The 16,710-nt window shown below is 42.6% G+C and overlaps 1 protein-coding gene across 1 annotated transcript; it reads left to right on the top strand.

Moving 5' to 3' along the window:
• Window positions 1-11,310: 11,310 nt before the first annotated feature.
• On the top strand, window positions 11,311-16,550 carry ccdc177 (coiled-coil domain containing 177). The gene is made up of 2 exons (XM_034195233.1): window positions 11,311-11,620; window positions 13,872-16,550. Exon 2 carries the CDS (start codon window positions 13,884-13,886, stop codon window positions 16,374-16,376), a length of 2,493 nt encoding a protein of 830 aa, XP_034051124.1. The 5' UTR covers window positions 11,311-11,620; window positions 13,872-13,883; the 3' UTR covers window positions 16,377-16,550.
• Window positions 16,551-16,710: the final 160 nt, after the last annotated feature.

The raw sequence follows: 16,710 nt of genomic DNA on the forward strand, positions 1-16,710 counted from the left end.
CTGTGCTCCAACAAAGCACTCCTATGGTTTCCTCTTGGCATGAAACACTGCAATAGAAGTAAAATATAATAATGTGGAAACTCACAAGCACTCCAGAGAGGTGGAAATATGCTGTCATACTGTGTCCTCGATTTGCAGCTCTGTAAAATAGATTGCTGTGTCTTTATCTGTACTTGTAAAAGTTCAGCACACGTGTAGACTCTAAAAGAGAAATAAAACAGATGAATTCATCTCAGCTGAGCCTGCTGACAATCGGTCAGAGAGCCAAAATTGCTGTTTGTCTTTGAATGTTTGGTTTTAGTTTATCTGTTGGCTTTGGCTGGACCTACTGTACAAAACCTCACTTACTCCTCACTTATTACATTTTTATATACATTTTTTGTAACTGTGCAATTTCAAACATGGTTGGTATACCTTGTATGCTGAGAATCAACCTCCTGTTCCTGGAAGAATATGGTTTTGAGCTAGCAAGCAACTCCTTGAATTGTATTTTATTTGCTGATGATACGACTGTGTTCTGCAGTGGGGATCATTTGGGACAGCTTTTGGATATGATGGAGAAGGAACTACAGAAATTCAAACAATGGATTGATCCAAACAACTTATCACTTAATCTCGATAAAGTGCATTATATTTGGAAATGAGCCTAGAAATTCAAGTCAAAATTTAACAATACATGATGTTGATGTTGAAATTGAAACTGTAACTGAAACAAAATTTCTTAGAGTTATTATGGATGATAAATTAACCTGGAAAACACATAAATTATGTTAAATCTAAAATGTCAAAATCCATTCCAATTCTGTATAAAGCCCAAGAGTTCCTCTCTCAATAATCACTAACTACTTTATATTATTCATTAATAGCTCCATATATGACATATTGCATTGAGGTTTGGGGAAACATATATAAAACAAACACTAATTCCATATTTTGCATATATATTGCAAAAGAAAGCCATACTTACCGTGAGCCAACTCACGATTTATCTGTTTAAGCATTCTGAAATTCAAAGATTTAGTTGATTATATTGCAATATGCAAACCATGTACAAAGCAAAAAACAAATTTCTACCTCAACATGTCCAAAATCTGTTTAGAATGAAGGACTCCAGGTATAATTTGAGAGGAACATTATTATTATTTGATAAACCAAGGACTCAAACTACTGTTAAAAAATAAATACAATAAATAAATAAATAAAATATGCAAAGGGAATAAATATTTGGAACAACTGGCCTGAAAATATTAAATTATGTGGTAGTTGATTTTAAAAGACTTTATAAAAATAATATAATTTCTCATTACAGTCTGGACAATTAGGTTTATTGATTTTATACTATTACTTTTGGATTGTGAATTGTGTACTATTATTTATTTTGTTGTGATGAGAAATTTAAGTTCACTGATTAATTTCAAATGTTTGTGTTTTGTTCTTTTTGTATTTGTTGTCATGGAGTATATTTTCTTAAGGTAAAAAACTTTTGCTTCTGCCTACACCATTTCGGTCACATTGGATACTGAAAAATCAGGTTTTTGTTTTTGTTTTGTTTTTTTGTGCCGAGGAGTTTTATTATTTTGTGTGCCGAAATAAATTAATTAATTCATTATTCATACATACTAGTTCAGCAAAAGATTTATTCTTCTTTATGCAAATAAGTGGTTATTTCTGGGCTCATACTGTGGATGGAGACGAATGGTATAAAAATAATAAATGTTTATAAGTGTAGTGTAAGAATATTTGTATGATTTGAAAGATGGAACGTGCCATTCAACAAGCTGAGTTGACTCATGCATTCCAAATGAAAATATTATTTCCATTGCATGAATGGAAAATATTCATTATTTGATTTATATGATACCTAAATACATCCACATCATTTTATTTATTTGATTGAGCAAAATATAGGGGACAAAAATGCACAGTAAATAGTGCATACAGTAATTGTATGGTAGTGATGTCACTAATATAATGGGACAAACATTAAATGTCACATGACATCCACCATGTGGGTTGGTGGCCAAGTGGTTGCATGTGGTTGTCAACAGTGTGTAAAGTTTCCTTTCAAGCCCATTCTTCATGTCAGGAAGGGCACCCGTCTTAACACTAGTGCCAAATCAAAATGCAGATCCACTTGAAATCTACTGTGGTGACCCAGAGTGGAAAAAAGGGGAGAAGCCAAAGGGACTTACTTATGTGACATACAATCCACCAATCACATAATACATATTAAACCCCACTGTAACTAAAAAAAAAAATTAAAAAAAAAAAAGTAGTAAAGAGCCAGACTAAGCAGAGAGGGAGTGTTGGTTCATTCTCTGTAGAAAATACCATTATGCCACTAAATCTTTATGTAGAAAATTCTTATTATCTGTTACAGTAATGTTCAGTATTTCATTGGCAGTACCTTAATCATTCTTGTCTTAAACATTACAAAAGTCTTACTGCGAGGAAAAATTCTGTCCTGTCAGTTATTGGAGCTAACAAAGATGCTGGCCATGATTACGAGGTGTGTGCTCCCTGAATGCCCTCCAAATCAGACCACTCCACCAAAAAATGTAACCACGATGTAGGTTTGGGCAAGAGAGAACTGATGAAAGAGTGATCCCCAATTAAATGTTATGTCTATTTATTTACATTAATACTCCTGTGAAGACATGTGGATGAAAGTGTGTGGCAGTTCTTGGGTTTTGGCACCAGCACACTGCAGCCTTGTGGAGGACGTTCTCTGATCTCCATCACTACCCTCAACGGCTCACCTCTTGATGAACCCCCAGTCATGCTTTGGTGATGAGCATGGCCTTCCAAAAACAAATACAATAACAAATAATAAAAAAAATCTGTCACATACCCTCGCACCAGTGAACTGTGCAACAACCAGACCGTGGCCCCCTCTCCTCCCAGACACCCCCCCCCCCCCCCCAGTTAACAAGCCAGTCAGCACACTCCCTGCTGTCACCGGGCAACGTCCGTTAAAGTTGGCCTGTCCCTCAGGCCGGATCAGGAGTTTAGTGGGTCATCATCACTGTGAGGTTCCTCCAGTTATTGAATTCTTATCCACTGTGACTGGACCAAACCAGAGCAGCACCTTGTGACGAAACTGCTTTCAGTGATTTTTTTTTTATTTATTATTATTAATTAATTAATTTGACCTTCTAGAAATCATACTACTAACTAAAAGGTGCTCAGAGAGCACACGCCTGCACCACAGTCATGCTCCATTGGTCTGTGCTTTATCAAGGAGAAGAGCAGAAGGGGGCGCTGTTTCTTCAAAGTAAAGAAGGAATTTTTTCATTTCTACCTTCGCTGAGTTCTTGTTTGACAAATTGTTTTTGTATATTTTCAGAAAGATTTATCATATATAGCCTGATACATTTCAAAACTACATTAGAACTACGATTCAATTGTTTTATTTCTTACTTACTTCTATTAAGGGCCTTTGATGAGGAAGATGGTACTCATGGCCTATATAACACTACTAGAATTCTTCTTCTTCTGACTTCTCTTGATTTTCATATTGATGATAACAGTAATCCTAACAAAGCAAAGTTGCGAACTTCCGACTTCAGAAAAGCTTGTGTTCATTGATCAATTCAAAACAACATGGATGCCCTGTTGTGTGTGGGCCGCTGAAGAGGAGGTACTGCTGGCCCATCACCACCAGAGGGCGCCCTGCCTGGAGTGCGGGCTCCAGGCACCAGAGGGCGCCGCCGCCTGATGAGAGCAGCCAGGATGACAGCTGTCACCCATTACTGGACACAGCTGACTTCACTCAGTACGGAGGTATATCAGCAGGACAGCGTCTCCACCTCAGTGCCGAGATATCACCTTGAGTTTAAGGTAATCACCTCTGCAACAGATACTGTATCTTTGTGACAATACTTTATAAACTTTTCAGGACAGCGGAAGGCCAAGTGTTCGGATAAGTACTCACCTTTCCTGCTTCAGTGTGACAAGAGGTGGAGGCGGCTTTGCCCCTCTCATCTACTGGGTGCGGTCGCATCCCAACCTGTGTGTTTGTGTTCTTTCCCGCCAGCAGTACCGGATCCGACGAGCGGAGGCAGTGGCCACCTGGGAATTCGGGACTTGGCGGTTCCAGTACTTCTGGGTTTCGGTGGCAGAGGAGATCTGGGTGGTTCCGGTTCAACTAGGACGGACGTCTCCTACCTTCGGGCCTGCCCACAAGACACCAGCAGATTTCGGCTTACAAATTGCTAATTGTTGTATCAGTTGTGCTATTTTCACAACAGTAAAACTTGTTCTTACTTTTCTCCATTGTCCGTTCATTGCGCCCCCTGTTGTGGGTCCGTGTACCTACACTTTCACAACATGCCCACAGCGACATATTTGTGCTTTGTTGTCTTATGGCGTTTTAAGGCCACATTGAGTTTTTTTTTTTTGTTAAGACTTTGAGAATAAAGTCATAATATTACAAGAATAAAGTCATAATTTTGTGAGAATAAAGTCAAAATATTACAAGAATAAAGGCAGAATATTATGAGAATAAAGTCAGAATATTACGAGAATAAAATCATAACATTACAAGAATAAAGTCATAATATTACGAGAATAAAGTTGTAATTTTATGAGAATAAAGTCAAAAGATTACAAGAATAAATTCGTAATATTATGAGAATAAAGTTGTAATTTTATGAGGAAAATAACGTAATATTACAAGAATACTGTTGTATTTATACGAGCAAAAAGCTCAATTCCGGATATTAAACCTTAACAGCACACAAAACAGCCTCTGTGACAATCTCCTCTGTGGTGCCATGTTATTTTTCCAGCTCAGAGGGCAGCTCATATTGATAAAAATAAAGTTGTAGCTTGTTGTCTACCTTCCTGAGGTTAGAAACTAGTGCTGTTTGCTTTTCTACAAAGTTGCTCTTAAGATTTATTGAGCCGTGAACTTCAAATCTCTAAATATCTTTCCAACTTTATGGGAGTCAATGCCATAGGCTTTAGTTTATGAGTCCACATGCCATATAGCATTGGGACACCGACACTGGAGATGTCGACACTGTGCCTGCCGTAGCTCCACTCCTTCTGGATCCAAAATCTTGATTATCAATCTGATTGTTTCTTGAGGAACCACATGCAGAGGAACAAGTATACAATGTTCTGGAATGGCCATCTCAGTCCCCAGACCTGAATCAATCTGTGGTGTGATTTTAAGTGTCCATGCTCAGAAACCAACAAACCTGAGATGTTTTGTAAAGAAGAATGGTCCAAAATACCTTCAACCAGAATCCAGATTCTCATTGGAAGCTATAGGATGTGTGTGTTATTTCTGCAAAAGGAGGATCTACTAAATTTTGATGTATTTTTTCTGTTGGGGTGCCCAAATTTATGCACCTGAGTAATTTTGTTTAAAGAATTATTGCACACTTTCTGTAAATCCTATAAACTTCATTTCACGTCTCAAATATCACTGTGTTTGTCTGCTATATGATATATTTAACTCAAATTGCTGATCCAACCAACCAATGATTTATAAAGGAAAATCATGGAAATCATCATGGGTGCCCAAACTTTTGCATACAACTGTATATAAAACATTTTAGACACCTGAGATCAGGATCTCGTAATTATGAGGTCTTTTCACATAATTATGAGATCCTGAGCTTATAATTGAGATCTTTTCTCGTAATTATGAGATCTGCGGTGTAATAATTTTTTTATCCAGTGAAAGCAATATGCTTCCGTAGAAGCATATTGCTTTCACTGGATAAAAAAATGAGATCTTTCCTCATAATTACGAGATCTTTTCTCGTAATTACGAGATCAGTGGTCTAATTTTTGCAATATGCTTCCGTAGTATTACATGTACTGAATCCTTTAAAGTAGCAGTAATACCAAAATTATTGCAACTCCAGCACACACAGACAGAAACTGCCTCATTTGCTACTCACACATGGACAGAGACTGAAAGCATGAGGTACATTTATTATTCAGTCCCATGTACAGTAAAACTCACCTAAACCGGCATCGTATAAACCAGATATCCAGTCCCAAAGTTTTTGTATTGTTTTCCATGTAATAAACACAGTATATAGCAGATTTTGTACAATGGATTTTTCGCTCACATTGGATAAAATGTCCCGTCCAATCGCAATGTATTTCCATTAAAACCTTTGCATGTGGGACCGGAGTCATTTCTGTGATTAAAAGACCTTTTTTTTTTTTTTTTCACACCGTGCTCAGACTCGCAGCCGCAGCCTGATGCGCACGTCATGCTGCTGCAGGCTGCAGGCTGCACAGTGAAAGCAGCAAAGTTTGCTGCTTCACTTACATTTTGATAATGGGTCGAATACATTTGGCAGAAAAAAATTTTAGAGGAAATTTTGACCCGTCATTAAATGAGGCACAGGTCCTATTTCAGGATTCCCGTAGATGTTTGGCGCCTCCTGACTGTAACTAATCTGTTACATACATCTCGCTCACATCAGATAAAATGCCCTGTCCGATCGCAATGTATTTCCATTAAAAACCCTGAGCAGTCTGGATGTGCAGCGGTACAAATTAAAATTCAGCTCCGACATTCGCAAATTTGAGGAAAGTGGGACCAGAGTCATTTCTGTAATTAAAAGTCCGACCATTTATTTTTTTCAAACTGTGTTCAGATTGGGACCTGAAGCCTGACGTGCACCTGTTAAATCAGACACACATTTTCTGCTTTCACCCTTCGTCTGCCATCATATTATAATAGTTTTTACAGTGCGCGCTGATTACAAATGGATCAGAAAAGTCGACAAATTTACAGCACAAAGTCGATAAAAGAGTAAATTGTTCAGTTTACGTTTGATTTGGAGGTGATGACTGTAGAAAGAAAAGCTTGTTGAGGGTCAAATTAGTCCAGAATAAAACATAATCCAGAGACGGAGAACTTTAAACCTGTCACGCGTGTCATTGCATGACACAGAGTTACAGCTGTGCAGCTGCATAAATCAGGCTTTAAATTACACTCAACAAAAATATAAATGCAACACTTTTGGTTTTGCTCCCATTTTGTATGAGATGAAATCAAAGATGTAAACCTTTTTCCACATACACAATATCACCATTTCCCTCAAATATTGTTCACAAACCAGTCTAAATCTGTGATAGTGAGCACTTTGCTGAGATAATCCATCCCACCTCACAGGTGTCCCATATCAAGATGCTGATTAGACACCATGATTAGTGCACAGGTGTGCCTTAGACTGCCCACAATAAAAGGCCACTCTGAAAGGTGCAGTTTTATCACACAGCACAATGCCACAGATGTCACAAGATTTGAGGGAGCGTGCAATTGGCATGCTGACAGCAGGAATGTCAACCAGAGCTGTTGCTCATGTATTGAATGTTCATTTCTCTACCATAAGCCGTCTCCAAAGGCGTTTCAGAGAATTTGGCAGTACATCCAACCAGCCTCACAACCGCAAACCACGTGTAACCACACCAGCCCAGGACCTCCACATCCAGCATGTTCACCTCCAAGATCGTCTGAGACCAGCCACTCGGACAGCTGCTGAAACAATTGGTTTGCATAACCAAAGAATTTCTGCACAAACTGTCAGAAACTGTCTCAGGGAAGCTCATCTGCATGCTCGTTGTCCTCATCGGGGTTTCGACCTGACTCCAGTTCGTCGTCGTAACCGACTTGAGTGGGCAAATGCTCACATTCGCTGGCGTTTGGCACGTTGGAGAGGTGTTCTCTTCACGGATGAATCCCGGTTCACACTGTTCAAGGCAGATAGCAGACAGCGTGTGTGGCGTCGTGTGGGTGAGCGGTTTTCTGATGTCAATGTTGTGGATCGAGTGGCCCATGGTGGCGGTGGGGTTATGGTATGGGCAGGCGTCTGTTATGGACGAAGAACACAGGTGCATTTTATTGATGGCATTTTGAATGCACAGAGATACCGTGACGAGATCCTGAGGCCCATTGTTGTGCCATACATCCAAGAACATCACCTCATGTTGCAGCAGGATAATGCACGGCCCCATGTTGCAAGGATCTGTACACAATTCTTGGAAGCTGAAAATGTCCCAGTTCTTGCATGGCTGGCATACTCACCGGACATGTCACCCATTGAGCATGTTTTGGATGCTCTGGACCGGCGTATACGACAGCGTGTACCAGTTCCTGCCAATATCCAGCAACTTCGCACAGCCATTGAAGAGGAGTGGACCAACATTCCACAGGCCACAATTGACAACCTGATCAACTCTATGCGAAGGAGATGTGTTGCACTGCATGAGGCAAATGGTGGTCACACCAGATACTGACTGGTAACCCCCCCCCCCCCCAATAAAACAAAACTGCACCTTTCAGAGTGGCCTTTTATTGTGGACAGTCTAAGGCACACCTGTGCACTAATCATGGTGTCTAATCAGCATCTTGGTATGGCACACCTGTGAGGTGGGATGGATTATCTCAGCAAAGAAGAAGTGCTCACTATCACAGATTTAGACTTGTTTGTGAACAATATTTGAGGGAAATGGTGATATTGTGTATGTGGAAAAAGTTTTAGATCTTTGAGTTCATCTCATACAAAATGGGAGCAAAACCAAAAGTGTTGCGTTTATATTTTTGTTGAGTGTAATTAAATAAATCATCTTAAATTGTAAATTTATGTAAATTTTATAGCTTAAATATTTTTATATTAACGTATTTTGATCATACTTGTACCTGAATGTGCTGCTGTATGTGATTAAATGATTTTTAAAAAATGTTGAAAACATTAAAGGTTCATTCGGTGATTCGGCGCAGTTGGAAGCAAAATAGCGCCATGTTCTGAGCTGACGCGATCCACTCGGGCAGGTCTTTTCTACAGCTCGACCCTATCTAGTAAATCTGTGGTTGACGCCACTCTCTCTCATCAAGGCACTCTACGTGAAACTGTTCTGAAACAGAAATCAACATATTTGTGTGGCAGTGGGATGACCAGAAAAAAAAAAAAGTGGTAACACTAGGTGGCGACAATGCGCCATCAAGTAGTTGTGTCCCCACATGATGCAGCATTTTGGTACTTTATTTTGACATTACAATCACTTTTGCACATAACTTTAACAAGCTCACTACAAGAACCAGCATAGAACCTGCCAATTAACAGAATAAGTGAATAAGTGACATCACAGGACTGTTGTCTTTATCAAGATAAAATATCTCCTAATGAAAGTTGAGCAGTGAAAATAATGTGGGTCCTTTTTAAATATAAAATTGCAGGAGGGAAACAATTTGCTTCATGCTAGCAGCAGCAGGCAAAACTTAATCTAGTCATGTCCACCATGAACATATTTACATTTCAGCAGCTGTGGTGTCACACAGTGCTGGTGAAATATTAATTTTAATCCAATTACAATTACATTTGTTCCACAAATCTGATTGATTAATCAGGTGAGATTTACGACCATAAAATATCGCATTGACGGTGGCAAAATATTCAACCGTTTCACATGTAATGTATTACTTCGTGCGCTGATCGCTTTGCTACACAGATGTCAATAATGGTGCTGCCAGCTGAGAGAGAGAGAATCTGGTGGCTGATGACGCTGTTGCTACGGTAAGCTTCGCCAACCAAATAACTTACAGAAAAATAAACCGTGCAAACAATGAAATTGGATTTGAATGGGAATAACTCCCTTGCAACCCCATTGCAAACTCAATTTACAACCGTAAATGTTGTATGGCTGGGGGTGCCTGGCTGCCTTTTGTTTCTGTTTTCTGTTCTGTCTTTTGTTTTTCCTTCCAGGTGGTTTGCGTTCAGGACTGAGTGGCTGTGTGGCTGAGCTATTAGGACCTCACCCTGATCACCTGAGGCTGGTCATGTGTAGCTCGTCAGGACTCACAGCTGTGGTGCATCTATATGGATTGGAGCATGGTGGCATTTAAGTCTGGAGTACACAGTGTGCATTGGCCAGAGACTCGACCTTGTGACCAGATGGGTGAGATCATCGTCTTGAGAGCCATCTCATCATCATGGATGCAGAGACCGTCCAGGTTTGATGCCATGCTCTATGAAAGAGGAGGGGGTGAGGTCTCACGCTCGTCAGCACACTTCCTGAGGTACGTTAGGTTTTGTGACTAACATTAGTACAGTCAGTAAATGTGGTGTCCCTCACACCTTATTATATTGAGCTGTTATGTTAGTCGTTTAATCAGCTTCCACTGCAGTGAGGAATGTGAACTGTGTGTTCCATGCCTGCAGGGTGGGAAGCTGATTAGTGATTAAGCCAGGAAGTGTTTGCTGTTTATGTACACCTTTGAGTGGTCTCTCTGTGTGTGGAGTGTGGACTCACATGATGGTTTCTTCTTTCACAGACTCGGTTTGTCGCGGCCACCTGGGGGGTGTCGGCGGGGTCCTTGGGTCCAAACTGTTTCTGGCTCCAGACCGTTAGTGCTGCTGGGAGCACACCGGCATTCCACCACGCCAGACCGCGCACTTATTTGTTTGTATTTTGCACGTCACTGTTATGTCATTAAATTTTGTTATCCTTTGTACCGTGCTCTGCTTATTTCATACTGGGTCCTTCAAACGCTGGTCGGTTCTCCGTCCTGCGTCCGACACATAACAGTAAAATCCAACATTAACATCCACAAATCATCAGACACAACAGGGTTATTCCCTAAATGTGTAGTTTGATGTAAGGTCTGAGTCGACGTTGGCTCACCATCACATATGAAACACCTTTTTTCAAAAAAATAATTAAAGTCCAGACATACAGTATGTGATGTCTGAAACTGAATGTACAGCTGTAATGCTGCCACTTACATTTTTCCTACTTCACCATCTCCAAAATGTGTGCACAATTTGTGTACAGACATGCATATTTTGTCATCTATGCGCACAACATTGTTATACGTAAGGCCCTAAGTCTCTGAGTTTTTAGTAATTAATGTATGTATTCATGTTCTCCTTTTATTGTTTTCTGATTAGTATTTCAGTCTCAGTGGGGAAAAGCAGGTTTAGCCGCATCCATTTAGGCACACTACATCCATACAGACACATGCGGCAGTTTAACGCTTCGTCTGCAGCTCAGGCGCTGATTGGTTACGCAGAAAAAGCTGCGGTAATAAATGAGGTTATACTCCCCTCTGCTGGCTGCTTTGAAGCACTACAGTTATTGACATAGACTGGTATAAAACGCCACAGATTTTTTTTTGTATCTATTTTTAGTTATGCTACATAGTTGTAAATTGTCTTAACGTCACTTTGTAGTTTTACTGCAGAGATGCAAACATTACATGTGTTAAAGCAGCTTTTTAATGCGCGCAGTGACGTTCAGAGCAGCAGACGTGCGCTTGGTTTATCGGCACGGAGCAGGCGGTGTTTGCGTCCGAGGCGGGCGGAGCTAAAGCTCGCACAGATGCTGGAGAGCAGGTGCTGACGTTTAGCGGATCAGATGGATGTTTTATAAACAGCTGGGCGTAGAAACGCTGAAAAAGTACATTTGACTCATTGACTGCTGCGTATCTAGTTGTGTTGTGAAATCGATGCGATTTCCGGTTGAGCGCCGCTGTGATGCTCCGTCGCTGAGACCCTTTAAGACCTGATATTATGCGGGAACCGAGCGGGATTGGACGGACTGAAGGGCGACAAAGCATCGGTTTGGAAAACACTTCGGAACCTGGCAGGTCAGTTGTGTTTTTACGTGGTGCGTCACGTCACATCCACTCATCCAGCAGGCATGAAAGAGTGAATGTTGACTGTGTCACCCTGATTCAGAGTGGTCCATGAGGAGAAAGTAAGATGTTTGTCCTCATACAGAGAATCGGAGGCCTGCAGTGGAACCACGATGGAACCAGAGGTGGGCGGATCGATCCTAATATCGATAATATCTATACCAACGCTGGTATTGATATTGAACGATCCTCGTGTAAAAAGATCGATACTCAAGCTTTTTTCTCTCCCGCACACACTGACTGCTGCACACGCAGATTCATCAAAGTCTACTCTCTGTCTGTAAGAGCAGCGCTGCGCTGTCACACAACACAGAGCAGGTCACCCTTGTATTGTGGTTTGTAAGCCCTCTAGCTCAGGAGATTTTGTTTTAAGTTGTGTTGAGTGATTTTTTTTAAACAAAAATGTTGATTGTGATAATAAAGTGTTTTGTTCTCACATACGTTTGGTGAAATTCTATCCTACGTTTTTTGGGATCCTTTGGATCTATGAAGCTTAAATATGAAAAAGTATCAGTATCTGTATTGATATTGACGATACTGGGCCTGTATTTACTTGGTATCAGATCAATACCAAAATGCAAAGTGAAGGTAGGGTGGACCAATTTCTAGAGGGGACCGTTTGGTTGGCAACACCGCAGTTGATATACTGCAGGTGATGGTGAGTGACGGCTGTGATGATCAGCTCCGCAGCATGCTGCCTGGAAAACAGACAGAAAAAGAGGCAGGAACCAAGGTGATGCACAACATTTCCCTCATTAAACAAGAAATTTAAAAGCAAACTAAAAGTAAAAAGCCAACAAAGAAATTATGAGCGATGAAGAGGACGCTCCCATGTAATCAGTGTGGCCAAGTTGTAGCACAAACAGGGATTTGGAATTTTTTATGTGTTGATAAAGCGATAAGTCCAATGTGATTTAATACCAAAACACCTTGAATTCTTACAGGTTTGGTTGATGCTTTTGCCAAACATGTCGCTGTTTCCGCAATGCCCTTTGATGGTCATAGTCAAAAGGGGGAGCATCTCAAGTCTGCTGAGTCCAACTCCTGGGGAGAAGTTCTCACAGACAGACTGGGAGCGTGTGGTCATTGCTGTACACCATCACTAGGGATGCCCCATGGACTATACAAGGAGTGTCAAGTCTGCCAGCTTGCATGCGTCTTAGTCGAACCTAATTATTTCTTGATGCTGGTAGTGCCAACAAGGCCTGTCTCTGCCTTGACGGTCAGCTTCTTGATATTCCCGCTGTGCTTTCCAATGTGTCCAAAACATCTCACCGTCCTTCTGATGACATCCAGGAAACTTGGAGTCACACTAATCTATTGCATAATATTTGCTTTGGATCTGTGTCAAACTGTAGTCACACTTCCAGTTTGTAACACATGTAGTACATTGCAGTTAATAAAATCAGTGCTTTAACCAGCTGAATTTTTGGTAGCCACGTCACTGTCTTTGCCAATGCATAATCTAACTTGGATTTTCTTCTGACATCCACCAGTGTTCCTGATCTACAAACATTAATATACTGTTACCTAATAAGAATAGCTTTATGAAGCTATTCTTCACTGTACTGTACTATACTGTTTTTATAGTACAGTACTGTAAAAACAGGTTAGGTGAATTGGAAACTTTCTAATTGCCCAGGTCTCCCTCGCAAAAGACATCTCAATTTCAATGGGACTAACCTAGTTAAATAAAGGTTAAATTAAAAAAGAATAAACATTTGTGTCTGTGAGTCTTGAATTGGCTGCCTTTTGATGATGTATGCTTGCAGTAAGAGTGCACGTGACTTTTTGTCCTTGATGGGTAGAAGTCACAGTATAACCAACTAAATACACCACTACAGCCTTGTTTGCATCTTAGTAGAAATCATTTATTTGCTTATAAAGCATTTGTAGGTTGATTGCGTGATGTAGAGTGGAAAATGTCGTGGTGCCTAGTAACGCTCCCAAAAATAGATTCCCTGCTAACGGACTGTGGTGTTGTTTTTCCCCTGAAGGGAAAATGTCTCATCTGGTGTAAAATCATTGAGTGCATGAATATGTGTGCATGCATGCATGCATGTGCTTGTGGACCTGGGTTATGACCCTCCCCCACTGACTGCATCCTTCCAGAACTGCAGATGAATGCTATAATCTCCCTTCTTTTTTTATGCACCTCCCCTCATTCGTCACACAAACCCCCTCCATCATTTCCCGTCTGCAGAATTGGCCAACGATGGTGGACCCCTCAGAGCCTGAGGAGCAGAATAAGTGTAAAGGCCCACAGCCCGATGCACCAACTGTGGCCATTGAAGACTCTCGGTTGTCAGAAGAGGGTGATGGCGCCACAACAGAGGAGGATGGAGATGCTGGGTTTGAGACACCACCCACTGGTAGTTCTGAGCCGAGTCCCTGCCATGCTGCATCCCCAGCAAGGCCAGTGGCTGCCTCTCAGGATAGCCCGCCTCAGCAATCACAGACTCAAACTGACACAGATCTAGCACCCAAAATGCACCTGGACCTGTACAACTTTGACTCACCAGCTGCAGAGGGAAGCCGCTATGTGTTAACAAGCCCTTGCTCTTTGGAGGCATGTGCTCGATGTGGAGTCAAACCTGTGGAGCTCCTGCCCCGGCCATTGTCTGACTTTGCTCGGGAGGCTCCTGGCCGCTCCATGCGTGTTGCAACAGGGCTGTTTGAAGTCTATGAGCGGGACAGGCATGCTAAACTCAGGCAGTGCAGGGAGGAGAGGGAGAGGATTGTCCGAGAGGAAAAGAGAAGACTCTTACAAGCAGCAGTCAACAGTAACAGCATCACTGTGTCTTCCTCAATGGAGATGCAGCAGCAGCACAAAAGTTCTTCTGGTTCCACTCATCCTCCTAAATCTGGAGCAGTGGCCTCTTGTACAACAGCAGGTCCAACCTCTAAAAAAGGCACTGCTGTTTTAAGTACCTCACCTAAAGCTTTCCATACAGGATCTACTCAGTCCTCAAAAAATGGTTTGTCCTCTGAGAGTGTTTTCCATAGATCTGCCAAGCATCCACTAACTTCATCATGTGAACAAGTAAAAACTCCACCACCGGTTTCATCCGGCCCTCCACCTACAGTCACGAAGTCCTCTGGCAGTAAATCTTCTAACACATTCCCCAGATCAACTCCCAAACCCCCCTCCTTTACCAGAGCAAATACTACTTTACCATCATCAGTGTCGAAGCCCGCAGTCCACAGCTCTGGAAAGCCTCATAATGGTGTAATGGGAGGACCGTTCTCCCACCACAATGGACACTTTGGATTTCATTCCAAAGTTCGAGGAAAAAGCCATTCACTAGAGTCTTTGCAGCGTAGGATGGATACTGTATGCTCTTCCACCTCTGCCACTACAACTACATGCACCTCATCAGAGTCAGGTGCCTCCTCTTCTTACAGTTGGGATGGAGCCCGAGATCACTGGGCTAAAGTCTCCAGTCCACGAGCTCGCACTCTGGCCACTTTCAACTCCCTGATGGGCCGCAGCCTCAGTCTCGGTGACCTGAGCCACTCTCCTCAGACAACACAGAAAGTTGAGCGCATAGTCAAGGAGGTAAAACGTAGAGGCCTGAAGGCCGTGTCAGAGCGTGATCGCAAGATCGCAGCTTTGATGCTTGCCAGATACCAGGAAGAAGACATCATGAGCCAGACTCGTTACGTGGCTCATCTTCAGTGGGACAGTGAACGGCGCATGGAGGAGCTTCGAAGAGAGCAGGAAGAAAGAGAGAAGCAGCGCACAGTACTTGAATGCCAGCGAGTGTGGCAGGCTCAGGTATCAACACGCCAGCGGAGGCTTAGCCGGCAGGAACAGGAGTCTGCAGCCGCCAAGCTCCGCCAGGCTGAAGAGAATGAGGAGCGGTGGCGCGAGCTTGCGGAGCAACAGGAGCGCAGTCGTCTTCAGAGACTTCAGCAGGTAGCGCGAGAGGAGAAGCATAAGAAAGCACTTCAGGAGCAGAATTTGAAGTCCCTGGAGGAGGAGAGGGCAGCCATGCTGGAGCAGGAGAGGCTGCTCCTCAAAGAGAAGCTCACGATGGCTGAGCTCAAGAGGCAGGAGAAGGAACACCAAGCCCAGGAGGAGAGACGGGGATTGAACAAGGCGGAGAAGCGAAGGCACGCTGCCCTGATACAGGAGATCGCCCGCCGAGAGCAAGAGGAGAGGGAGGAGGCTCGAAGAGCGGTGGATCAGAAACTCAGCCGCTCACTTGAGAATTATGAACACATAGTTGAGCGGCGCGGGCAGGAGCTGAAGGAAAAGGCCAAGCGTGAGGAGAAGCAGATCCAGAAGGCACGTAAGGCAGCAGAGAAACGTGAGAGGCAGCAGCAGCAGCTGCTGGAGGCCCGGCAGAAGGAGGCAGAGAAACGGGCACAGCAGGCTGCTTTAGTGGCAGAGGAGCACGCCAAAGAAAAGGCCCAACGTGCCGTGCAGAGCCGGCAGGAGAAGGAGCGGCTTCAGAAGCTCAACAGACAACGTGTGGAAGATGAGGAGAAGCAGAGGCGACTGGAGCTGCTCCAGTCCATTGAGCGAAAGTTGGAGAAAAGCGAGCAGATCTTCAGGGAGAAACGCGCCGTGCTGGAAAGCGCCCGATCTGTGGCCCGAGCTTCTTTTCATGTGCGGGACAAGGTCCGGGAAGAGACCAATATGCGCACTTTTGATAAAATGGCCCTGGAAGCCCAACTTAAAGCCAACCTAGATGAGAAATAAGCCTGTGGGTGTGTTGCGGACTCCTTACTTCAGGTCACCTGCTTGATTCCAGGCCCTCATCTCTCTCACCAGAAACAACCACCGTGTTTACGCCGACATGTTTTCCTCTCTCATACCTTTCACCATCACTTGGGATAATCACATTTTTAGACTTTTTTTTTTTTTTTTTTTTTTTGAACAAATCCCATCAGAACAAAACTGGTTTTTAATGACAGAACTACAAAATATATCAGGCAAATGAAAAATCAGCCTGTGTGGGACGTACGATAAACTTTATTTTAGATGAGCGCAGAGTCAGCTGTGTGCTGTTTCAGCACAATCCTCTGCCTCCATC

This window comes from Thalassophryne amazonica, chromosome 19 (assembly GCF_902500255.1).
Source record: "Thalassophryne amazonica chromosome 19, fThaAma1.1, whole genome shotgun sequence".
NCBI classification, from domain to species: Eukaryota; Metazoa; Chordata; class Actinopteri; order Batrachoidiformes; family Batrachoididae; genus Thalassophryne; species Thalassophryne amazonica.